The 24,315-nt window shown below is 44.6% G+C and overlaps 4 protein-coding genes across 8 annotated transcripts in view; 1 reads left to right on the forward strand and 3 right to left on the reverse strand.

Moving 5' to 3' along the window:
- Positions 1-757, forward strand: part of LOC109516535 (uncharacterized) — a 10,134-nt gene extending 9,377 nt beyond the window's left edge. For both annotated transcript variants that reach the window (XM_019871170.1, XM_019871171.1), the window contains exon 33: positions 50-757. In XM_019871170.1, coding sequence (XP_019726729.1) covers positions 50-451 — 402 coding nt within the window. In that variant the 3' untranslated portion in view covers positions 452-757. The remainder of the gene's footprint in view (positions 1-49) is intronic.
- The window catches only part of LOC109516536 (retinal guanylyl cyclase 2-like), a 27,387-nt gene extending 16,053 nt beyond the window's left edge, over positions 1-11,334 (reverse strand). The window contains exons 1-24 of one of the 4 annotated variants that reach the window (XM_019871174.1): positions 11,075-11,333; positions 10,266-10,513; positions 9,098-9,328; positions 8,867-9,022; positions 8,606-8,748; positions 7,944-8,099; positions 7,690-7,839; positions 7,409-7,625; positions 7,188-7,263; positions 6,815-6,899; positions 5,590-5,706; positions 5,440-5,523; positions 5,199-5,375; positions 4,973-5,126; positions 4,723-4,866; positions 4,500-4,648; positions 4,266-4,429; positions 3,991-4,114; positions 2,995-3,063; positions 2,717-2,891; positions 2,341-2,439; positions 2,133-2,218; positions 1,499-1,584; positions 1,247-1,393 (exon numbers count right to left, since the gene is read on the reverse strand). In XM_019871174.1, the coding sequence (XP_019726733.1) occupies positions 1,306-1,393; positions 1,499-1,584; positions 2,133-2,218; positions 2,341-2,439; positions 2,717-2,891; positions 2,995-3,063; positions 3,991-4,114; positions 4,266-4,429; positions 4,500-4,648; positions 4,723-4,866; positions 4,973-5,126; positions 5,199-5,375; positions 5,440-5,523; positions 5,590-5,706; positions 6,815-6,899; positions 7,188-7,263; positions 7,409-7,625; positions 7,690-7,839; positions 7,944-8,099; positions 8,606-8,748; positions 8,867-9,022; positions 9,098-9,328; positions 10,266-10,506 (3,171 nt within the window). In that variant the 5' untranslated portion in view covers positions 10,507-10,513; positions 11,075-11,333 and the 3' untranslated portion in view covers positions 1,247-1,305. Of the gene's footprint in view, positions 1-1,246; positions 1,394-1,498; positions 1,585-2,132; positions 2,219-2,340; positions 2,440-2,716; positions 2,892-2,994; positions 3,064-3,990; positions 4,115-4,265; positions 4,430-4,499; positions 4,649-4,722; positions 4,867-4,972; positions 5,127-5,198; positions 5,376-5,439; positions 5,524-5,589; positions 5,707-6,814; positions 6,900-7,187; positions 7,264-7,408; positions 7,626-7,689; positions 7,840-7,943; positions 8,100-8,605; positions 8,749-8,866; positions 9,329-10,265; positions 10,514-11,074 lie in introns of those variants that run through there. The other 3 variants (XM_019871173.1, XM_019871172.1, XM_019871175.1) reach the window with 3 other exon arrangements.
- Positions 11,335-12,685: 1,351 nt separating this feature from the next.
- eif4e2rs1 (eukaryotic translation initiation factor 4E family member 2 related sequence 1) lies at positions 12,686-15,839 on the reverse strand. The gene is made up of 7 exons (XM_019871186.1): positions 15,688-15,839; positions 14,799-14,880; positions 14,596-14,724; positions 14,367-14,471; positions 14,093-14,245; positions 13,152-13,288; positions 12,686-12,940 (listed from the first exon to the last, which is right to left on the reverse strand). Exons 1-7 carry the CDS (start codon positions 15,702-15,704, stop codon positions 12,901-12,903), a joined length of 663 nt encoding a protein of 220 aa, XP_019726745.1. The 5' UTR covers positions 15,705-15,839; the 3' UTR covers positions 12,686-12,900.
- Positions 15,840-15,994: 155 nt separating this feature from the next.
- Positions 15,995-23,056, reverse strand: atp1b2a (ATPase Na+/K+ transporting subunit beta 2a). The gene is made up of 8 exons (XM_019871184.1): positions 22,756-23,056; positions 20,792-20,920; positions 20,608-20,712; positions 19,335-19,414; positions 19,137-19,262; positions 18,498-18,557; positions 17,987-18,082; positions 15,995-17,194 (listed from the first exon to the last, which is right to left on the reverse strand). The coding sequence occupies exons 1-8, from the start codon at positions 22,859-22,861 to the stop codon at positions 17,030-17,032; spliced, it is 867 nt and encodes a 288-aa protein (XP_019726743.1). The 5' UTR covers positions 22,862-23,056; the 3' UTR covers positions 15,995-17,029.
- Between the last annotated feature and the right edge of the window lie 1,259 nt (positions 23,057-24,315).

Here is a 24,315-nt window from a genome sequence, read left to right on the forward strand (position 1 = left end):
TATGTGGGCACTTCTCATCTGACGTCATGGCACGTGCGCCGGTTTGTAGGTGGAGGCGGTGCTGCAAGAGTACGAGTTTGACTTTCGGGGCTTGGCCGAGATCCTTCACTTCGTCAATCACGGCCTGTACAAACTGCGCGGGCATCCTTTCCTCCGGTCGGGCACGCAGCACTATTCTGAGGACTGGGAGGTGCGCAAGGCGGTGCAGATGATCAGCCTGGTGGACTCGCCCGTCATGCGAGCCATGGAGGTGACGGACGCCATCTTGCAGCTGGTCCAAGGACTTAACGGCGGCATGGAAAAGTACTTCAAGGACTCCCGGAACCTGAAGAGAGCCTTCAAGAAGCAAGTGGTGGCTCGGATCAAAGAGGCGGCCAATGTGCTCAATGACGGAGTGGTGGAGCTGAACAGCATCAGGGAGGAGCTCCAGAAGGCCATTGGCAACTTTTAAACGGGTTTGTCAAGGATGAATGTGGAACGGTTTGAAGAACGGGAGCAAAGACTGCAACGTCAGCTACTTTTTAAGAAGTGGAAGTCATCCTTTTTATCGATTGAGCTCATTTGCATTTGATTGTCAGGCATTTTCTGTGCTAACCAATCAAAGATGACATTTAGGCAGCGCTAGGCGACCGTAAGCATCTCAGTTTATGTACACGCGTATGCTAGTTTATGTATAGATGACAACATTTTGTATGTTCATGAGAAATGTTGACTATTGTACAATTGTAGAAGCAAATAAAGACGGTTTGTAATGTTCTGTCCCCCGGGCTTCCGCTAACGTATACAGCCTTGCGGAAAGAAAGGAGGGGCATCAATTGGGGAAAAGTCCCATTAGCCACACCCACACAGGGTTTCAAATTTGGGTTTTTAACTGAGATTAGGGCTTCAGGGGCCAGATTTGAAATTAGGGTTTCTATAACAGCTTTACGATTAATTAGGGTTGTAAACTAGGATTATCGTTTCAAATTAGGGTTTAAAGACAGGCTGACTGGAGTTGGTGTTGAGGTTTTAACTCCATTACATTTATGGTCCATAAACTGCCTACTAGTACATCATTTGCTTGGACAAAAATTCATGCAAGGTTTTTTTAAATTTATTTGATTTTTTTGTGGTTTGCTCAACATTTTTTGCAGGGCACCTTTGACATACTGAAGACAGCGCAATAACCACGCATTTTCTTTTTTTCTCCTTAAAAAAACAGATTTTGTTTTATTTACACTAAATTGTTCAAGTGCAGACTTAGAGGTAGTGTGTGTCTGTGTCTGTGTGCGTGTGTGCGTATGTGTATGCATCCATTGGCAATGTCTATTTCTTCATTTTCTTCTGTCGGTCCAGGAACTTCTGTCTTCTCTCGACCGGGATTTCATCAAGACTGATTCCGTGGTGACTGGCCCTGGGACACGCAGACACTTTACTTCAGTGACATGCCCCCCCGACCAAAACACCATCAACAAATGTTGAAGCGTGTCAGCTGTTAGGCGTGAACGTCGATTCTTACCCTCCCTTGAGGTCCGGAGGAACAGGCAGAGGTTTATTGAAGCCGTCTCGGCCCATCAGCCAAAAGGTGTCCTCTGCACCTTTCACCTAAAAACACACAGTGACTAATCTGTACAATCAGACTGTCGATGGGGGCAAAGTATTAGAAGTGGATCCGTAGTCATTTTATTAAATATGTCAAAGCCTCCAAAAGAGCATAATGATGTATATAATGGTCTTATTGTTTTTAACGCCATGATGTGAGGCATGCTTTTGCACGTGTAAGGCGTATTTATTTACTTACTTTTTAAATGACATGGATGTAATGAAAGGCATTTTTAGACCATGGGAATGTGTATAGTAATTTTTTTTTATTTTTTTTTTTACAGGATTTGGCATTTTTTTATAACCGATAAATGATAAGACATTTAAAAAAAATCCAATGACTTGTGTAAAAAGTTTTTTTTTTAATCAACCTGATATAATGCGTGTTTTTCAGAACCTGAATCATTGTCATTGGCCACCGTGCCGCCGATTATTTATTAGTGTTATCTAAAGAGTCATGTATAGTAAAGCATATGCTTGGAATGCCGTCCGAAGCCGCACGAACAAAACAGACACGAGGTGTTGCGCCCGAAAATTGGGACGCACTGTACCTGAGCTTTTCTGGTCTCCATAAGGTAACCCAGTTTGAGACTCGACAGGACCTTCACTGTGCTCAAACTGATGTGGATTCTGTACGCTGCACAACAAACATCATAAATAATAATAATTTTAAAAAAAGACAATGTGCTTTTTTTTTTTGTTTTGTTTGTTTGTACATGATCCAACATTCACAAACACTTGGATATTTGCAGTACATACGAAGTCCGGAAGATTCCATGAGTGAAGCGGTGGTCACAGTATCGCCGAAGAGACAATACCTGGGCATTGTGAGACCCACCACACCTGCCACAACTGGACCTGGACATACATTCACACATATTCTTTTTCATTATTTGTAATGAAAAATTACCAAAAATAACATACTGTATGTAGCATGAGCTGGTTTTTTTTTTTTTTTTAATGGAATGATGTCCAGTCTCAGACTGATAAAACACATCAAAAGTCAGACAAAAAAAAAAATTACACAATGTATAGGTACAAAACAATAACGATATGATGTATTGTGAAGCTTATTTTGATTGACATTTATAGTAAGGCATTTTTTGGGGTGGGGGGGGAACAACCGTGTTTTTACCAGAGTGGAGGCCAATCCTTATCTTGACTTTAATTTCAGGCATGTGCTTGATCTTAAACGCTCCGATGGAGTGCAGGATATCTAGCGACATGTTGGACACCTCGGCCGCGTGTCGATGGCCGTTCCGGTTGGGAACGCCGGACGCCACCATGTAGGCGTCGCCAATTGTTTCCACCTGAATACACACGCACAAAAAAAAAAAAAAAAAAAACAATCAGCTGGACAAAAAAACGGGAACACTTTTGGTAGTTTTAAATCTCTCCCTGGAGTTGACTGACCTTGTAGACATCATGAGATGCAATGATGGCATCAAACATGGTATAGAGGTCATTGAGCAGGTCCACCACCTAGGGGGGAAAAAAAAAAACAGGTTATGTATAGAAAGGGGTCATTTTATACGACAAGCGTTTTGAAACGACACCGTGTATTGGAAGACAATTTTTTTATCTGACTTGATACATTCCATCCATCCATTTTCCGAACCGCTTTATCCTCACGAGGGTCGCGGGGGGTGCTGGAGCCTGTCCCAGCTGTCTTCGGACAGTAGGCGGGGGACACCCTGAACCAGTCGGCAGCCAATCGCAGGGCACACACAGACGAACAACCATTCGCGCTCACAACCACACCTAGGGACAATTTGCAGTGTTCAATCAGCCTGTCATGCATGTTTTTGGAATGTGGGAGGAAACCGGAGTACCCGGAGAAAACCCACACAGGCATGGGGAGAACGTACAAACTCCACACAAGAGGAGCCTAAATTCGAACCAAGGACCTCTATACTGTGAGGCAGACATGCTAACCAGTCAGCTACTGTGCCGCCCTGACATGATACAGTGAGGTTTGAAAAAAAAAAAGAAAAATGTAGAACACAAAATAAATATATAGACGCCAGGTAAGACTTTTTTTTAAGGACATGCATCATAAGGTCATTCCCAAAAACATGACTAGTTAAATGAAAAAAAAAAGGCATGATGTATAGTAAGGTCTTTTGAAAAAGAAAATCAATTCAATGAATCGTCATTTTTTTTTAACTCATCTACAGGATGGTAATTTTTTTTAATGATTTGTAGAGAGGATTTTTTAACATGATCATGTAGTAGACTTCTTTTATACGTCTCAAAAAATGTGCATGATGTATATTAAATGACATATGGACGAAAATAATAAATATGAATTATTATGAATAGCTTGGTTTAAAAAAAAAAACAACAAAAAAAAAAACAGCATGATGTATATTAAACATTGCACAGCTGCGGGACTTGAGCGGCTCGTACCTCGATGGGCTCGCTGAGAGCCGAGATGGTCGTGAATCCGACGATGTCGCTGAAGTAGAGAGTGCAGTCCGTGTAATGTTCCGGTCGAACCGGCTTCCCTTTCTTCAGAGCCTGAGCCACCGACCTGAAACCGTTTTCGGTGATTAGGAATTAAAAACTGCGACGTTACTCAGAAGACAACCCGAGCGTCACACGCGAACATGCGGCTGGATATTTTTAGTCGTCGCGAGAAGCAATTTCAACGCGCAGAGGTCAACAATTCAAATGTGCCTCACTTGGGCAGCAGTTGTCCCACCAGCTTGTCCGTCTTGTTTCGCTCCACCTCGAGTTCATCCGTCCTTTCTCGGATGAGATCTTCCAGGTTAGAACTGTACTGCTCCAACATCCGCAGCATAGAGTCAATGATGTTCGCTTTCTTCCCACGGTTGAGGCCCCGAAACTGCGGGGACAGGAAAACAAGGAACTCAGATGGGCCGCTCCGACGGTAGAGTCTCCTGGGATGGCTTCACCTGCTTGAAGATCTCATCGAAGTTTGGCCTCTTGGCGGGGTCTTCGTTCCAACATTCGTTCATCAGCGCGAGACATTCGGCCGGCGCTTCGTCCACGGAAACCAGGGGCCGGCAGAGAGGGGGCGGCTGCTTCAACCGCTCCACGATCTCTGGCGGACAAGGACGAGCGGTCGGGAATCGACGTTGAGACACACGCGCACGCATTAGAGGACATCCTCCTCACCGAGGGCGGGCATGTCCATCATGGCGTAGGGGGGAGTTCGCGATATGACTTCTTGTATGATGATGGAGAAGCTGAACACGTCCCCGGCCATGGTGCCTCCTCTGACGGGATGCCTCAGGAGCTCGGGTGCGGTCCACAGCAGTTCTGGTGCAACACGCGCAAAGTAGAGTGCATCTGGGAAATCTCGCCAAAGCGTTTGTTTGCGTTCAAACTGGGAAGCGGCAGACGGACGGACACTCGTCGTCCTCACCTTGCGGGTCCTCAGAAACGCTGAGGCCCTCTGAGTGAATAATCATGGGGATTCCGTAATCTGTGATCTTCAACACAAAGCGCCCGTCAACGAGGCAATTGGTGGACTTGAGACGGCCGTGACTTAAACCCCGCAGATGGAGATGCTTCATTCCCTGAAACACACCCGTCGCTTCTGGTCAGCTGCGATTCCTGTTGGACTTGAACTGTTGGGGTCATGTGGTCACCTTGATGAGGTCCATCAGGAGAGACGATTTGAACATCCAATCCAATCTCATGTCGCTGTTGGCCAACAGGTCCGCCAGGCTGCCGCGAGGGCAGTGCTCCACCACCATGGCAAAGATTCCCGAGTCCACAAAGATTCCCAAATAGAGGTTCAGGTTTTCGTGTCGCATGTCCCTTAACTGGAAAGGATTTAAAAATTATTTTTCTTAGACCAAACAGAGTCCTGCGTCATCTCTTTCATACCTGGCTGAAAAGCTTCTGTGTACGTTGATTGACTGCCGTCGTGGTGCCCGTCATTGGGAACTTCTTGAGCCAAACCCAGTCACCCTGATAAAAGGGCAAAACTACAAAGTAAAAGGGAGCCGACGCTTCCAATCAAAAGACCATGCGTACCTCCAGTATTCCGATATTGGAGCTCTCGGGCGTGGTTAGTATGTAGCTTCTAGCAATTGAGCGGAGTGGCGTTTTGATTTCCAGAAGACTCCTCATGATCGATTCGTCGTTCAGCTTCTAGAGAGTCCGATCACAACACAGTACTTATGATACCGATATCAGCTTAGTGTTGTGCCGATACGTACGTCTGCACTCATGCTCCCAAAACTACTACACAAACTTTGGACTCTGTTGTGAATACAAAGAAATAACATTGCTGATAAATTAGAAATACTTTATACGATATGAATGTACTGAAAATTGGCGTAAAACTCACAATAATAAGTGTTGTCAGCGAAAACACAAACAGAAGTTGTCAGTAACAGTATCAATGTAAGATGGCTGCCATTCGTCCATGCCTAGCTGACGTCATGTACACCGTAAAGGAAGTTAATTCATTTCCGGTTCCAATTTCAATTTAACATGCATGATTTTCTCTCCCAAAGATATTGATTAATTGTCCTTCTATTTGGCTGTTCAAAGTTGGATGTTGACCGCTTTAACGCAGTTCCAGTTTGTGTAATCGATCACACAAGCACTTATTTGCGGTGACCCGCTAGCTGTGTCATTTTCAGGTTAGCTTAGCATTGAACAGAGTTTCTCCGTCTTTTCTCATCATCCCTTTGCGGGTATGACACTTGTCAGGAATGTATAGCTTCTTCACTGCCACAGAGATTATTATTATTGATTTAGGAGCGTCTCTGCAACATGTTTAGGCGCACTAGTAACCAGCCAAAGCCATTGCTAGCTAGCTGAAGCTGCGTAAGTAGCACACAGCTTTCCTCAACCTTCTGACTACCCGCACTAGGTCGCGTCTCGGCGGTTCTTTTTCTTCTGATACTTTCTTTTGCCGGATATCGCGGCGTTTGATTGCCAGTTTTGCTATTTGATCTGATAAATATTAATTTCGATCCACAAACACCAATGTGAAACCGCTTATTTCAAGCGTTGGTGTAGAGGCGACGTCAGTCGCGCGGAAATACTTTTCAACATGCTTTCAACAGTCTTCTGTTGTAAATGATGCTCTGCAAAATGGAAGACGAACTACTTTCTGGAGACATTCGCAATGCGAGCAAGCACTGAATTAGATCTTGCAACCCCAACAAGGAAAAGTGACCAGATACAAACCCCGACTGAATGAGACTGAAATGTGAAAAATGTTGGAAAAGTATGTTCAACTTCAAACCTTTCTGCTGACTTGAGTGTCGATGAAAACAATGTCATCGAGCGTCAGAATGAGTTTCGAGGTGTTCTCGGCTCCCCTTCGCTTCCTGTGCAAACATGTTGTGATTCAAATCATAAATTGGGGGAACAAAGCACCGAAGATGTCACACACGTGGTTGGGGGGGGCCTCGGTTTACGACAGTCCCGATATTTCAAGGCTACGAAGGGCCCGCAGTCAGCTAGCTTGCGTAAGAATACGTCACCGTCTGGCACAACAATGAGGCAGTCAGCACGTGCCATACTTAAAGTTCTTCTTCATTTTATTGTTTTATAATTATGGCCTAGAAATATTTTTCTAACAAATAATTACCTTAATTATGATTCCGTTTCCTTACCTGATCCAAACGAAAATGGCTCCGAGCAGAATACAAATCAACATGAAGAATAAGAACCCCGTCACGCCGTCTGTATCTACAAGGGCAAAAATAAAATAGCATGACGTTGTGATCTTGCGCTTCAAGAAGAGAAGAGCGATAGTACTACTGATGCCGCACTCGCGACAAAAGTACCACGGCCACATTGGACTTTAAAATGGACTGAGTGGATCACACAGCACCTGTGCAAGCCTCATCTGGATTGAACCAACAGAAGCTGGCGCTCGGCGGTTTCCCTCCCGGGAAGCTGAAGGAGCGCTTCAGCGGCTTCAGACTTCCAACCGACCCGATGGTGTGCGTTGGAGCGAGCGTGTGCGTGGGCACGAGTTTGTCGCTGTCGCAGTCCAGCACCACATAGCCAGCCTGCATCCCGTGGCCATCTCTGCCGCCGTACAACACCTGGCGGCAGCCACGGCGGCGTGTTACGAACGGTGCGCCGCTTGGCTTTGGAACACGGACCAACCTGGTTGAAGCCCTGGTAGTCAAAGCCTCCGTCCGACTGGACCAACTGATCACCGGTCACCCATCGGCCGCCGCTCACCTGACGACGCTCCTCCACCGCCTTAGCGACAAAGTAAACCATGTTGAAGATGGTCCCAAAGAGTGGAGACACCTGTTGGAGAGTAGTAGGAAAAAAAAAAAAAAACAGAACACTTCATCAAAGCGAACATTCGTCAAGAAGTACTCTGGCTGTGTTTGTGATGTTCATTTTGGTACTTCCGTCGCTGCCATGGCTGATCGGATCTCTCTTTTCATTTGGGCCTGACGAAAAGCTTCGTAGAAATTCTGATCCGACGCCATGGTGACAGTCAGAACAGAGCCGTAGGCGTGGCGAAGTTGGGTGCTGTTGGTCAGTTGGGGGAACACTGTGTCCTGACATACGGGAGGAAGCAAAACATTTCAGCAAAACAACTGAGCCCTTTTAAACATCCATCCATCCATTTTCTGATCTGCTTTATGCTCACAAGGGTCACGGGGGGTGGTGGTGGAGCCTATCCCAGCTGTCTTGGGCAGTAGGCTGGGGACACCCTGAACGGGTTGCCAGACATTCGCAGGGCACACAGAGACGAACAACCATCCACGCTCACACTCACACCTAGGGAATTTGGAGTGTTCAATCAGCCTGCCACATGCATGTTTCTGGAATGTGGGAGGAAACCTGATTACCCGGAGAAAACCCACAGAGGCACGGGAAGAACATGAAAACTCCACACCGGAAAGCCAGAGCTGGAATTGAACCTTGCACCTGTGAGACGTGCTAACCACTGGTCCCCCGGGCCGCCCCAACCCCACACAAAAACCCCCCAAAATAAACGGCCACGAAAAAACGTGTACCGTAAGAATCCCCAAGTGGTTTCCTGTGATGATCGGTTGGTTACCTGGTAGGGCAGAGCGTACAGCAGAGCGTCATATGGAATAAAGACGTAGCCGGCAGACACCATGCCCATGTCCAGAGCGGCCAGTAGGAGCGTTCTCTGATCCTCCCCTCCAATAAGGACAGAACTCATGCACAAGATCACCACTATTTAAAAAAAAAAAAAAAACACGGCAACTTTAAATGATGTTTATGTGGCACGAGAACAAGCAAAAGCGAGCCTTTCACGGCCACGCCCCTATTATGATGCAAAAGCGGTGCTTACCTTTGACCTTGTCCGCATCTCTGATTGCTCGAAGGGCATCCCGAGGACCGTCTTTGATGTTCGTTTCCATGGTAACAACAGGCCCGACCGGTAAACCGAGAGCCCTGAGAGCGGAGGCCACTTCCTCTCCGGTGCTAATCCAAAAGTCGACTGGAGCTGAGAAAGGGTGGAGGTGGTCGTCAAGAGAGCTTTCAACCCTCGTGACAAATTTGACCTCGTCACATTCCTGACCTGAGATGACGCCAACGTGCGCCCAGTGAAAGAACCGGAACACGGCAAACAGGACCGCGCTGGGGCGAGGAACGGGTGGCAGGTTGGGCCAATTGGCATCCAGGCAACCGGGTGATGCCAGCCCCACCTCCCAGTGTTGAGCCAATAAAGAGGCGGCGTGGCAGAGGGCGGGATTAAAGGGTCCAACGTAGGCGTGGCCGTAACCCTCCATGTCACCAAGTTCTGTGAGAGCTTCAAAATCACAGCGAGCAGCAGTTGCTCGGAGGTAAACATTTCCGCTAAAGCCACGTTCTTTCCCAAATATACATTTTACTGGTCGCTCACATTTAACAACACAGTTTTGATAATATGTATAAAAACACAAAGGGGGGGAATGACAAACGCAGAATATGAACCTTGATGAGGTAGTGCCTGGTAATGTGTCGTTTGACATTGGTGGGTCCGCATGTGAGTGTCTGGGTGTGAGCTGTGGCCAACAGCAGCTCATGCATGAGTGTCCTCACTGAGTTTGTGTTTGCGTCATTCTATGCCAAGACAGCCCAAAAAAAAAAAAAAAAATCTGAACATTTGAATGAGGCGGATTTTGATTTGAACGAAACTTTCTGTACTTCTTGAAAATGATGGCACAACACTAAGTTTCTAATTTTCAGTCAATGGGAGGTCCGGGGTTTGGGAGCTATCGCCCACCGAATTTTAATTTGTTTGACAAAAAGGGGCGTGGCCGTCTTCTTTTTACTCCTTATATCTCAGGAACTACTGGATCAACCTTCACAAAACAGGTATCGTTGGAAATGGAATTCCACAAGGAATCCAAATCTGCAATCGTTTAAAAGATTGGTGCAAGGAATAGATATACGGGTTCAAAAGAAGGCGGGCCACGCCCCTTTTGATCAAACTGATTGAAATTCTCTGGCTGTCGTAGCTCCCAAATCACTGCTCACATTGATCGGAAATTTGAAGTTTCGTGTTCTGCCATCACGATGAACAAGTACAGCAAGTTTAATTCAAATCCAATCAGATTGGTTAAACTCACTGGAGTGATTTGGCATAGAATGACCCGTTTGACTGTTCCGCTGGGGCCCAAGTGTTGCCCCCCTTTCCCATTTGGGAGGGCATTACATGACATAAGTACAGCATGAATACCCCAATCGATTGCAATGATACACACCTTTGGAAGTGGAACAATCCTCATCCAACAGTTTGACATCATACCAATACCCTCGGCTCAGGCTGGCGTCAATCCGTAACCTTGAGAGTGCCAAGTTGGCCGCCGCCGTTGGCATGGCCCTGGAGAACATTGGATCGCAGGACCAGGGACCGATGAGAGCCAACTTGAAGGTAGCAGTCCAAACCTCTGCAACACTCAGCCACCACAAACACAGCCCCAGAGACCACCTGGGCGCCAGCATCCTCAATCTACAAGACAAAGGGAAACAACCCCAAAAAAAAACCCAATTAAAAACGGTGTGTGTGTGTGTGTGTGTGTGTGTGTGTCTAAACAAGGTTTCAGGGATATTTTTACTTGGCATCCTTACAGGATTAAACACCTCACCAGAGCAGTCAAGCAAGCAGCAAACGTCACACAACGCTTGTGACTGACTGTCAAACCTGCTGTCGCAAAAGCGGTTTCCACCAAATTCCTGCACAGCTGCAATAAAACGACTAGCCCTTGCCATGGACTTCCACGGAAAAAAAGAAACACAAGGAGGCCATCGTTTAAAGACCCAAAAAATGAGAAAGAGCAATATTCCTAGACAACTCCTAGTCATAATCCAGTCTGTGGCCTATGGGATTCTACTGCCTACAAAAATAATACATACTATGCCAGCGCCTAAATATTCAACATCCAATTTCGGTAATTCAACCTCCTTTAAGCAGAAAAAATGTCCTCCATCTATCAAACGCACTTGACATTTTTCAAGCAATTATTTCAGCAAAAAGTAAAAGAAAACCCGGTACCAAGGACGCACTATTTACCTTTGTCTCCAAGCTTCATTTGTCAGAAGAAAAACCAGCAAACTGACGCTGAGTCAGGCGGAAGGAGCCGGCGAGCGTTCGAAAGAAGCTTTGACTTTAATCTCGTTTAGGTTCGGTGACATCTAATGAGAGCTTGATGGCTGTGTGTGTGCGTGAATGCAAGGTGAGCTGGCGAAACAGAGCCAGACCTTCCAGTCAGCTATTAAGACATCCAACACAACATCTGAGCAGTGGTGGAAAGTGGACCATTACGTATTTTATTTAAAATGCTTCTGGGTTTGTGCTAATGGAGAGTGCAAAAGTCAACCGCATTGGAGATCTCGATTGAGATCATAAGGGGGCGGGGGGAGCAAGCCGGATAGCAGCGACGTTGAGAAACGTGCATCGTTAAGCATTAACATTATTGAAGCAAAATCTTAGATTGTGTCAGTCTAGCGGGCGTTCAGTTTTTCAAAACAAACTCATGAAACTTGACTTGGCACGCGGCTGTTCCGATTTATTAATTATAAAATCTTTCCACGTAACCCCTACAATGTTATTACGTACGAATCCTTGCCGTTGTGTGCATTGATGGACAATTTCTATGGATGTTGAGATGTTCGACTGTACGATTGGTCACTGAACGCACCTCGAGTCAACCGCCAAACACGAGTACTCCATTATTTGTTTTTTTTAATTTCTTGATTTTTTTCAACCACGGAATCGATCGTTGAATACTTGTTTATAAAACCGAAAATCTAAAAACACAAACGTGGGTTCTTCATGTCTTTAAATGAAAACACACAAGTGATGTCGCACCGCTTTCACTCCATGCGTTTGAGCTCCCGGGACAGAGAGGACAATTGTTTTCAGGGGTAAGTAACTACAATGGCACCTCTGGTGGTCACCATATGTCGCCCATAAGAACGATTTTTGGTAAAACCAGAAGATATAACTTTACTAATAAGATGTAACGATAGGTTTGTTATTCATTCGACAATGTTAGCAAAGCGATGATATGTAACCGAACAAGAGGGAATCCGTTTTGTGTGCAGCGAAGTTTCAGTTTGTACCTTTGAACCAGATTTGATACATTTTCTACACAAGTATTTGTACTCTCACTGAAATACAGACTGTGAGGACCTTTGCCACTTCTGGATATGATGAAGTCTACATTGTGTGCATTAGCCAATGCGCAGGCACAACTCTCCACTGAACGTCTCTTCAAAGTCGATTTTTGTCGATTCTTGCGCAGACTTTTTAATCAGGCTACGCTACAAAGCAATTTCATTTGTGTCAAATACATTTCCGAGCAATAAAGAGAAATTAGATCGTTTCCCAGAGGCACTCCGAATGGTTGATAGACAGTGGTTGGAAATCTCTGATACAGTCGGATGCGAAGATAGCTCCAGATTGGTTTAGATCAAGACCTGACTTTCACTGGGTGCAGTGCTTCGCCATTGAAAGCCAATCTAATAATCCAGATCTGGATTAGGTCTACTGTCCCAGCTGGTCTGCGGCCAGGAATAGAGATGGGATTAGCCCAGCCGGGTGAGGTCTGGAAGAGGGTCAGATAAGTGTTGTTCTCATTTACAGAGTCAAACGTGAATGGCAAAAAAAAAAAGAAAACAGTTAAATGACTTCCACTGGGTTTAATCAGTTCACTGTGCCATCTCACACACACACACACACACACACACACACACACACACACACACACACACACACACGCGCGCACGCACGCACACCCACACACAATCAATCTGCTGCTAAAAACTCAAGAAAAGAGCATGATGAGGGGCAGTCCGTTCCACGCATGGGACAGGACAGCCAAGCAGGGACAACCGTCAGTGGGAAATCTTCATGTTTCTGAAGCTCGAGTTGTCCCTAAAACAGAACACACGGTGAAATTAAATTTGGATGCTGATGCCAAACAGAAATAAATAAAGATTAATGATGAGCCAGGCCAATTTAGCATCTGCTAATGCTAACGTTAGCGCACGTCAATCGGTAGGAGCAATCTCGAGAATGGTCATTTGCATCCGAAAAAGTCAGAAATTTGAAAATTCTCATCCCTGAGTCATTGCAGCATTCATACCTGAGGCTGTCATTGTGGGTCTTGTACTCCATGATGGTGCTGGCAGGAAGGTTGAGAACCCGTCTTAAAGTGTCTCTGATTCTGGCCGTGGTGGTTTGATCGCTGGATGTCCTGTTCCAGATTGAAAGGAAGTCCTCCTGGGACACACAAACGGTTCATTTCGCTTGGACAGACGCTTCTGCCGGCTGCAAATCAACCAGGGACCAGAGACCAGGTCCTGATCTGAAACAGCTTTTATTTCGGTCTACTTTCTTCCCTCTTGTGTCAAAATAATATTTTCACCATGAACATGATGGCACTCTAGTCAATTATTTGATCCGATTGTATCTAAACACCAATACCGTGCAAATCTCTTGGCGCGCCACCAAACAAAAATGTCACAAAAAATGTTCCAATCACACTTTTTTATCACCCCAGTCCGAATCCGAGTCTTTGGTTTTAAGTATCTGCCGATACCAAGTTCCGATCTGATACTTAGTCAATGCAATAAGAAAACGAGAGCGTGCATTAGACTTTTCAATACAGACACGTACGTAGATCAATTTGCATATGACGTTAAACATAGATGGACCATTCCACCAAATCAGTGTCAATTGCTTTTTCATAACACTCTCAAAATAAACCAAAAGATCTGTATGATTTATTTATTTATTTATTTATTTTTTTAAGCACTAAAATTGATTATGGACATATTGTGTTCTTTTTTTCCCCTATGTCATTATTTTTGAATAGAAACTCCTTGTGGATTTTTCAGCATTAAAATTATGAAATACAGGAACTACGGCCATGGCTTACGCAAATCGAATGTTAACTTTCAACCTAATAATTATCAATGCGGAAGATCTTAAAAAAAAAAGTTTCGTGTAATTTCCTCGGTATGCAAACTAATTACATTTGCGTAAGCTCTTGTTAGTGGCAGAACCCCAATCGTATTCTCATACCTGGAAGCGTATCGATACGACAGCACCGCAAATTTCCTCCCCCACCATGAACTGCTCCCCCACCATGGCGAGAATGATGTTCTCCCAGAATCGGCTCGCAAGACCTTTCCGAAGCCGGATGATCCACTTGCCGCCGCTGCGGTTGCACTCGTCCTGAAAGGAGGACGAAGACGCAATTGTGAGGTCAGTCCGTGCTTTATGACAGACAACAGCATAACTAGCAGAATCTTTGCCACCCGGAAAGTATATTTGTGACGTCAACGTCCATCCTTACCTCCCACATAGGTTTGATGCCCTCCTTAAACAGATGGAAGTCGCTGGGTCCACTCAAGTCTCCTGGACGCAACAGATGACTGTAGAACTTCCAGAACTGCTCCACCTGGACTCAGACACACACAAAAAAAAGGAAATCCAGAGAAGTAAAAATGTTTGAGCGTGCTTGTGTGTGTGTGTGTGTGTGTGTGTGTGTGTGTGTGTGTGTGTGTGTGTGTGTATAAACACACCGATGCCACAGTGCCTATCCGTCGGATGTTTTGTTCATAATTCTGCGTGCTCGTAGGACGACTTCTTCGGCTGTACCAAAATGTGTAGTTGTACTGGAGAGGATGTTCTCCGGTGGCTGGACTCACCGTCTGCACACAAAGACATATGGCAGACGTGTAGGCACAGACGGACAGCGCGCAGGCAGAACGCTGTGGTGAGTCACCTTGCTGCGACTGTTGTTGTTGTTGTTAGCAACTTCGCCGTTGTCATGACGACATCTGGTTTCTTCCACCTCTACATTTGGACTGCAAATGCGGAGCGACAGTGTTATTATTTGCCTCATGAGAGATGTCAGTATTTCAGAAACATTGAAGATTGGTTCATCGATGATTTCTTCTCTAATCCTTTCACAACAATACAAAAAAAGGTTTGCATTTAATGTTTCATTTTGCAACGTGTGTTTTCATCAAATGTCAAGTGTTGTTGGAAAAAAGCGTACGTGTGTGTGTGTGTGTGAGTGTGTGTGTGTGTGTGTGTGTGTGTGTGTGTGTGTGTGTGTGTGTGTGTGGTGGGGGGAATACTTACAGCTTTTATTTTCTTTGTATCATTTTGTATGATTTCGTTATTGTTCTCACACGGATATTGCAAAAATTATGAAACAATATCACAATGATTATCACGATCTTTGTCTCGTCTGTGTAGGGTGCAACTGCACAACTTTATTTGAGGAGTACAAGAGCAAAATGAGTGATTCGTGTTCCATTATTCCTTCCATTATTAACAATTTTGATCAAACGGTTCAGCTAGCATCCTTAAAGATGAGTTATTTGCTTTCTTTCATGTGCTCTACTCATTAGTGAGAAGGACTTTAGGTTTGCAAACGTCGCAAAAAAACCGTGGTAGCAAATCGGAAAACAACGCGATGGTAAAAACAATGACAAATGTAATATAGCAATAATGTATTTTTTTAATTAAGCGTTGTCTCCATCTGTGCTTGAATTTCTTAAACTCCCGGCTGAAACTCATCCACCTGTGACTCTTCACTACGCTAACAGCGGCTAATTTTTTAGATATTTTTCTTCGTCTATTGCTCAGATTCAGTTGCGTCTTACCACTCCAGCGGGTCCATTCCTTTTCTGATGGATTCCCTGCAACTTCCCGGAGTTTAGCTACGTCCTTTTGTTGTCGCTTTTAAAACTTTATTTGTTATCGTGACTCTCCTCCCGTCATAATTCGCTTCCTGTAGTGGTCAAGGAACGCGCATGCGCGATAACAAGAGCACACGCGAGATTTCGTTTCAACGACGACATACAAATTACTCCACAGTATCACTAAAAATTCGGTTATTGAACATGTGTGGCTTAATAAAACGTTTAGTTGAGACAGTAGTGGGGACAAAGTCATTCAAATGCGACAATAAAAGGAACAAAATCGCTGTTTTTTAATCACGTGGTTATGTTCAGACAGGACAACCCAAATCACATGACATCATACATCATGATTGGTTGCACACAAACTAAGGTGAATGGAAGAGAGAAGACTTGTGAGGAAAGTACATAAAAAACTCACTAAGACAAACTGTTCAACTATTTGTGAAGTCAGAAACTAATTGAATAGAAAAAAACCACCATTGTGACACCGGACTGACTTTGGCTGCCAACAAGTACACCAATAGACTCGCAATTTTGTGACATTTTGATTATCACTTTTTTTTTTGGAGGGAGGGGTAAATAAATAAAACCTCATACACTTTTGAGGATAAACTCATATTTTTTCAGCAAACATTTTTACAGTCATAATCCTTTCAGGTTTTTCCAAGACATGATATGAAAGTTAAAATGTAACGAAGGAAGGAAATCCTGCACAACTTATCCTCACACTATTACACTTTTTATTCTAGACAAAAAAAAACAAAAAACAAAAACAGGACTTCATTCCTTTATGTCAAATTTACTTGATCATACATAGTCTGATCAGAGCTCTTAACTGACATAAATCCAAGGTAGGGAGGAGTAACTGGCTTGTGTATATTTTGTTGGCGCACCTTTCCTCATACGTAGATATGCACTTATTTTTAAAAATGATATGAAATATATTCTTATTGCAAATTATTTTGCGGACTCTCTAGCTACAGCTTGTGCACTAGGGTGGTGAGGAAACCCCAGTTTGAGAGCCGCTGAACTAAATGACAGAAGTGCCAGCCAAGGTTCCAGGATATGGTGAAAGTGAGTGCATAAATAAATAATTAGATAAATAGATAGATAAATAAATAAATAAATGGCTTGATTGAGGTTAGGCAAGGTAGACTGAGATTCTGGTGGGCTGACGTCAAACTGCGAGGGCGCTGTGATTGTTCAGCAACTTTGGGTGCGAAGTGGTGCGAAACCGTGAGTGGTCAGAGTCATGACTGCGGTGCGTTGACGTTTGCAGCCTTGCGCGTTCCACGCCGCGCGGCTACTTGTTGTCGATTCGTAGCTTGAAAGACACGCGGCCGGCGAATTTGTCTCGCTCGCTGCCGGGAGCGAGTGTGTTGGAGGTGATTTTGCACTCAACGTCGATGTCGGTGTTGAGAGAGGCGTTCAGGAACTTGACGGCCACCAGCGGCTGAGTGTAGTTCACCTGACACACACACACACACACACACACGCACACACACACGCACGCACGCACACGCGCACGCACGCACACACACACAAAAGAAGCACAACATGAAAATCGACTGATAACAGTGGAGGGCTTTGCATTTGGTACCTGGGCCACGATTTTGATTGACACCACTATCGTGTCGCAGTTATACAAATCATCAATATTATTCAAAACACCAACATGACAGCATGCAAAAGTGCCCTGTACATCATCTGGAGCAATTCTAAATCAATATTTATGCAATAATGTGACAAGAACATCATAAATATATGCAAATATTTTCAATATGATAAATCACGTTCACCAGAGATGCAGAATAAGAAATGTAGTCACGTATGTGGATCGCGACTGACTCGTTTTGCTGCTAGTCAAACTATGAAAAAATCGAGAAGAAGTCAAAATGCTGACGATATTGCGGGACTGCCAGCTTTTAAATTTGAAACATGATTGGTTAGAGAAACACTTGCATTGCTAATATAGTTGAAGTTACAAGGGCCAGAATTACTGATTCTGAAAACTCTGGGCAGATTAGATTGACGTGGAATCACAGAAGCTGAAATCTCATTGGTGGGGTGAAAAAAAAGTGGGAAAGCCAGAGAAGGGCCACAAAATGAAGAGAGCAGATTGTTGGGAATACAATGGAACAAATATTCAAATTTAGAGTGTGAATGCAAGTCGGTGCTTCTGATAATGTTTTGGCCCCCCCAAAGACAAGCAACCTAACTTCAATGCAAAAAGGTGGAATGACTTGTTGATTTGTGTCACCTGAGCTTTCTTGCCATAATAAGGGTAATACATGAGGTTGAAGGTTCCATTTGGTGGATAATAAGCCAGAGGTCCCATCTTGTCGCTGTCTTCCCTCTGCACGCGCACAGACACAGACACATGCACACGCACACGCACGCACACACACACACACACACACACACACACACACACACACACGAATGGCATTTGATCGGTCAAACAGGAAATAACCATTTCCAAGTCCTCCATTAAACATTTAAGATGCTTCTGGGAGAGACTCCCGTCGACGCTAAAAGCTGCTTCCTCTTATCTACGTATGAGCGAGCGTTGCATTCAAGGACTGATTTCAATTTGAAGGCTACATAGCGAGTCCTAGTAAGCTCGGCAAGGTTCTACTGATCTTACCAACTCATCTTCTCCCACTTTGTACAACTGAGGAAGAGAGGAGGAGTGGAGGGACACACGCGTTGTGTATACAAAGAGACCGACAGATGTGCATACAGACAAATGTGTAGACAGACAGGCCTACTTTGGCTGCACAGGTGACCAAAGGAGATTGTCCATCCTTTCCCGGAAGCATCCCGATCACCTGCAGGTAGAAAAACAGGACCTTGTTAGAATCTGTGTTTGTCTTAAAGGCAAATATTAGGGGAGCTCTACTTCTGAATTGCTTGAACGCAAACACGGCGCTACCTTAACTTCTGAGTTTATTTCATTTCGTGAGGAATCTTATCGTGTTACTCATTTGACACCTGTCTCATATCATCTATCCCCATCAAAATGAATTGAAAAATCCTGAATCCGTTTCAGCCCCAAACAAGCCACCCCGCTGTTGCTGTGTGGCTCATTTGCATGAGACAAAAAAATGGTCTTCAAAATAAAAAACAAAACTAATGAAATGAGGGGGAAAAAAACAACTTAATTTAAATGATAGTAGAACAATAAAATGTTATTGATTAACCCACTGTAGCTAGCCTTCAAACGAGCGCACAGTATTAATACAACCTGCACTTATAAAATGAGGATGAGCAGACACAGCTTGCCTTAGAGCCCCCCCTGGTGGCTCGCTTGTGTATCGACGTCATGAAAGGCAAAGACGACTGACAAGATTCAACCTCATGTGGAGAATGCGCGTGTGGCGACAACCATTCACAAGGTTTCAACATACCCGGTTGAGTTTGATCAGCACGCAGGGCTGCCCTTGGCTGTAACCATAGGAACGATCGGGAAACCCCGAGCATTCCTCCAACATTGAGCGATTGAATTGACAGGAGCGCTTGGGATTATTCCTCACCTGTCGACAGACAAACAGATAGACGGGTAGGTGAAACTGATACATACTAGCTGGATGAGAAACAGGGTTTACCTCTCCACTGTCCTCCTGGATGAAGTACTGGTCGGGGATGCAGTCGTCATTCATCTGGACCTGCTGGGTGTCATTGTAGGCTGCAGACACAAATTTAGAAATAAGAGTGCAATTCGTAATTAAATCTCAGGTTCTAGTTTCACGCAAATTCCAAGTTACTGACGCAAAAATCACCGATAAAACTCAAGTTAAAAAATCGTGTTGGCACGCAGTGCCGATTTCTGGCAGGTGCATCACCAAAATAAAATTCGGAAATTGCTGTGGGAGATTAGAAAAAATATCTTTTAAATGTAGGATTAATGCAAAAGGGGAAAATAGTCTCACTAAAACTCAGTTCAGTGGAACAATGCAAAATTCAGTGCTGACACCCAGTGATGATGTCAGCCAAAAATTATTACATTGAAATTTTAAGATTTTTTTTTAGCAGTTTCTGCTTTTATTTAAAATTAAGTTCATTGTTTTTTTCTGAGACAAACTCCGTACGATAATCCGAAAGGAGAACAGATTATTTTGATAATTATTTTTATTTTATTTTATTTATAATGTAGCTAATGATTGATTTTTTTTTCAAATTATTATAATTTTTTTTCCCAAATAGTGGATCACCAACCTTGTGGAAAATGAGATCTACTTCTTCGTGGACTGATTAATATAAAAGGGCTCCCAATTTTATACGCACACTTCTGAAAGAACACATTCGTTAAAATGACCTTGATTTATCTTAATGGTGAATGATATTTGACACTTGTACACGATTTCTCCCAATAATTATCAACAAATATTTCACATGGTAGGAAACAGATAAATATTAATATGCAACAACTGATGTCTATAAATCTCTGCAAATATTGACATTTACAAATGATAACTTCACTAGTGGGCTATTATCAACTTTGGTGACCCCTGTACTTGAGATACCACTACAAATGGAGTTCCAAAGTTTAATAAATCAATCTTTTTTTCCCCTCCTTTTCATCCAAAATTGCTTTGCATTGGTTAGGGGTACTCAGCTGAAAAAAAAGAAACACTTTTCTATTGCATAAAGCATGACATTGGTGTTAGTATTGGAACTTTACAACCATCAAACTTAAAAACCCACTTGAGGTCAAACGTTGGCCAGTCACAAACACTGTCATGAAAATGCAAATTTTCAACTGGAAAACACACAAGACTGGTCAAGTCATGCTCATCGCGTCCTCATATTGGGCGACTTTGCTGTTTGAGTCACATCCACCGGGATCATAAAGCAACAATCAATGGCGGGATGTCTTACGAGTCAAAAAGGAGTCGAGATTCTGCACAAAGCCTTCCCAGCTTTTCGTCTGCGTCAGGGAGTAGGTGAGCTCCAGCTGATTGCCCTTCGGACGAATCATCATCCCTGAAAGACGCCGACAACAGATTCAACCAATCACGGGCCGGAACTTATCAACCGATCGCAATTGCCTCCTCCCCGCTACCTGGTGTGGCGAGGCGGTCCTGCCAGGTGGGTTTGTAGTCGTCCAGCGTCAGCAGCATGATGTACATGGTGAGCATGAACATCCCGGCCAGGAACAGGTAGAAGACCAGGTAGAAAAGCAGGATCAGACCTAACGAGGGGGTGGGCCGCACTCATTATTTAGGTCCAGGGGGGCAGTCTCCCCTCCCAAGTCATCCTCCTAATGTCTATAATCCTCTTGTGTTGTTAAGCCCCCCACCCGCCGCCGATGACCCAGTTCAGAATGAATGGAGGGGGAGGGTGCCACGGGTGTTTGTTTTTTCACTTATTGATACTTTTGAGCCAGCGACAGACCAAAATCCTCTTATTGCTGAAATCCAACGTCGAATTAACAGCGGTGCTTTCCCGCCCGTGCATCTTCTCTGTTCTTTCATTCCAGGACGGCCAAAAGTAATCAGGAATTCCGTGGAAAGGGTCTTCAAGAGGAGCCCCGTGGGCGCCCACGTGGCTCCTGACTCGGAGGTATCATACAGACTTAAATTCATTAAAAGTGTTGCCGTGTGCTGAAGATTAACACGTTTGGACTAACAGGATTGCCGCAATCCTTGCACTGATCTCACACGTCAGAACTGGACCCGCTCCAGGCCCGACGAGTAAAAGGCTTTCATTTTCACTGTCACCCACTGCATGCATTAAGACACAGGTGTCAAACTTTGGTCCTCGAGGGCCGCTCTCCAACACGTTTGGGATGCTTCCCTCCTCCAACACGCTTGACTGAAATTATCAGTCCAACAGCAAGCTCTGCAGAAACCTGAAAACGATCCTGAGCATTTGAACCTGGTGTGTTGGAGGAGGGAAGAATCTAAAACATGCGGGACAGCTGCCCTCGAGGACCAAAGTTTGACACCTGTGCTTTCATAGAATTTCGCAAACCAAGACACACTTGTAGTAGGTGATAATGCATGATACAGAGACCTACAAAAACAACTTTATCCATATGACACGATTTCAAAATCTACATGTTTAGGAAAACACATTTTTGAACACACTACACACACACACACACACACACACACACAATTACAAGCATGAAATACTATATATATAAAAAAGGAACATCTTATCTGTTTTACATGTAGTACAATATGTGCCTTAAAGGGGCAGGGCCTGGTCAGATGGCATGCGAGTGTCTGAGCGCAAGCTGTGGCCTAAAGCAGCTCCTTTGTGAATGTGCTCCCTGTGTTTAACTGTTCTGACGGCATCTCAGATAGCAACGGCGGATAAACATTAAATTTCAACCAATTCAATTCACGTTCCTTTCTATTAAATAGGTCATGGATATTTATGTTGAAATACGAAAACAATAAAATCAGTCGCATGGTGTTTCAGGGTACGCAACGCAGTTATGTGACAGACACACTTCAAGAGCGCCGGTCCTCGGAAGTATGGAAAATGTTTCAACAGATTACAATCCACTCAACTGCGTCCCGGCAAATAATCCTGATTAAAGTACACACACACACACACACACACACACTGCTTTCCGCGCTCCGCTACATGCGTTTGTTCATCTGTGTCTGTGTGTGTGTGTGTGTGTGTGTGTCCTTCAGCTCCCATCAAGGCCAAAGTGCCGCTACATTGGTGCATGCTGGGATGTATGACATCATCACAGGGGGTTATGCAAAGAGTGGATGTCCTTATGTTTATGTGTGTGTGTGTGTGTTGCAAAAAATAAATAACGTGAGATCCACCAGGGGGCAGCTTCCGCATCGGGGGGCATTAAAAAAAAACAAAAAACAAAACGACAACCAGCATCCAGAACCACATATTCAGATAACTGATTGAAAACCACAAATGACACAATTCCTCCAACGTGTCATTGACTATCACGCTTACGTGATTACATAAAATGCAATTTCAAGTCAAGCGTCACTTTTTTTTTTCTTTTTCGGCACGCTATTTAGTGTGCGCGTGCGCGCGACTCACCCCAGCTGGCCGCGGTTCGACCCAGCAGCTCGTGCGTGCGCGGGTTCCAGAAGAACTCACGCCACTCGCCCGAACCCTTGCGGTCCCCCTGCTTGGCGGCGGACATGATGAAGAGGAGGAGGTAGAGGATGAAGGCCCGGCGAAAGGACAAGACGAGAGTCGAGCGATGATGAAGATGGCGATGGCGGAGGTGAGAAGGATGCTCTGGGAGGAGGGAGACGGACGGAGAACGAGAGTGGAAGGGGACGGGATGGCGTCACTTGCGGCGCACCTCCCCGCGTGACATCACACACGCCGCTCTCTGCGCGTGCGCCCAAACGACGTCACGCGCGTGATGACTGCGGGAGGGGGGGCAGTGAGAACACCGAGTGACATTTAACATCCACAATATTTTTTTTTTAAACGGCATGACACGTTATACTGCGTTTTACACATTGTCATCTTATTGTTGTATGTTAAGCTACATGAGTTCTCACGGAAGTGCTAAATGCGCAGCCCGCCTCGGATTTCAAGGTTGGTCCTCATTAAAAGCGGACAAATGGTCTCCTGCGAGCACTGCCAAGGTGCCCTGTTTCATATTTAATTTGGTCCACTTCATTGAGCGCGTCAAACGAAATGGCTTAGTTATGTGAATGGACAGCGAATCCACTTGCAAATTGTTTGGTAGAACCGAACTGAAATTGCCTGTAAAATCCACCTATCTGCATATTCTTGGGCTCTCTGTAACATTCATTCACAGACGCTCAACATAAATAAAGTACAGTAGGTGCCCAAAATGAAAATAGTTATTTGCGGTGTGATCACCGCTCACAAACCCAATTTCTTTTTACCACATTAACACTGTCTGGACTGAAGTCCCAATCAATTTCAGATATTTTCACAGAACAAAACATTTTCAAGTGACACCAAACTCACTGGAATGGTAGTGTGTATTTCACAGAGTCAAAAACATAATTAAATGGCTAATAGGAAAGTAGTAATTGGCATTTTGACAGGTTGCAAAGAGGCAACATAAACTCCAGTGTCCTTGCACTTCTGCAACATTAAAATCAAGTCATCTGTAAGCCAGTTAGTCTCAAGGGACATGTTGTCAAATGAGTTTGAAATTACAATTAGGTGTGGGTAAATGTCGACATTTTTTGGGAGCGGGCCTTTATTATTCCCAAATTTTTACTAGTCACACCAGGGCTTGGTTCCCAACACCGAGGAATAGTTAAGGTTATCTGCACATCATCATCGGGGACTGACGGCAGAAGCCTTCCTGACCGTGCGACCAGGACAATAGTGGGTTAAGGGTATTTTAAGGGACTTTTGAAGTGGAACCCAACCTCAACAGAGTTCAGACTAGCCAGGAACCGTCAGTAGCGGATGGTTCCAAAATGTGGATTGTCTGTTTCGGAATCTGCCTCCTGCAGGAGGTTTCTGGCCAGTGGTCTGCTGGTGTGAAAGTTCTTGCCCAGACATACATCTGTCCATGTGGTTCCAGACAAGCTCTGGTCCATGTGGGGCCCAGATGTTCTTCCGAGTTCATAAGGACTGACGGCAGGGTCCCTGTCCACC

This window comes from Hippocampus comes, unplaced genomic scaffold (genome assembly GCF_001891065.2).
Source record: "Hippocampus comes isolate QL1 unplaced genomic scaffold, H_comes_QL1_v1.1 scaffold83, whole genome shotgun sequence".
NCBI lineage: Eukaryota > Metazoa > Chordata > Actinopteri > Syngnathiformes > Syngnathidae > Hippocampus > Hippocampus comes.

What these genes read in the sequence shown, in the direction of transcription:
- eif4e2rs1 (XM_019871186.1), bottom strand. An exon ending in ACAACAACAGTCGCAGCAAG is followed by an intron (nt 14,725 to 14,798) that starts GTGACTCACCAC and finishes CTTTGTGTGCAG; the next exon opens with ACGGTGAGTCCAGCCACCGG. An exon ending in GGATAGGCACTGTGGCATCG is followed by an intron (nt 14,472 to 14,595) that starts GTGTGTTTATAC and finishes GTCTGAGTCCAG; the next exon opens with GTGGAGCAGTTCTGGAAGTT.
- atp1b2a (XM_019871184.1), bottom strand. Translation starts at nt 22,861, where the DNA reads ATGTCCGCCGCCAAGCAGGGGGACCGCAAGGGTTCGGGCGAGTGGCGT. An exon ending in GGACCGCCTCGCCACACCAG is followed by an intron (nt 20,713 to 20,791) that starts GTAGCGGGGAGG and finishes GGCGTCTTTCAG; the next exon opens with GGATGATGATTCGTCCGAAG. An exon ending in TCTCGACTCCTTTTTGACTC is followed by an intron (nt 19,415 to 20,607) that starts GTAAGACATCCC and finishes TTGTGTCTGCAG; the next exon opens with CCTACAATGACACCCAGCAG.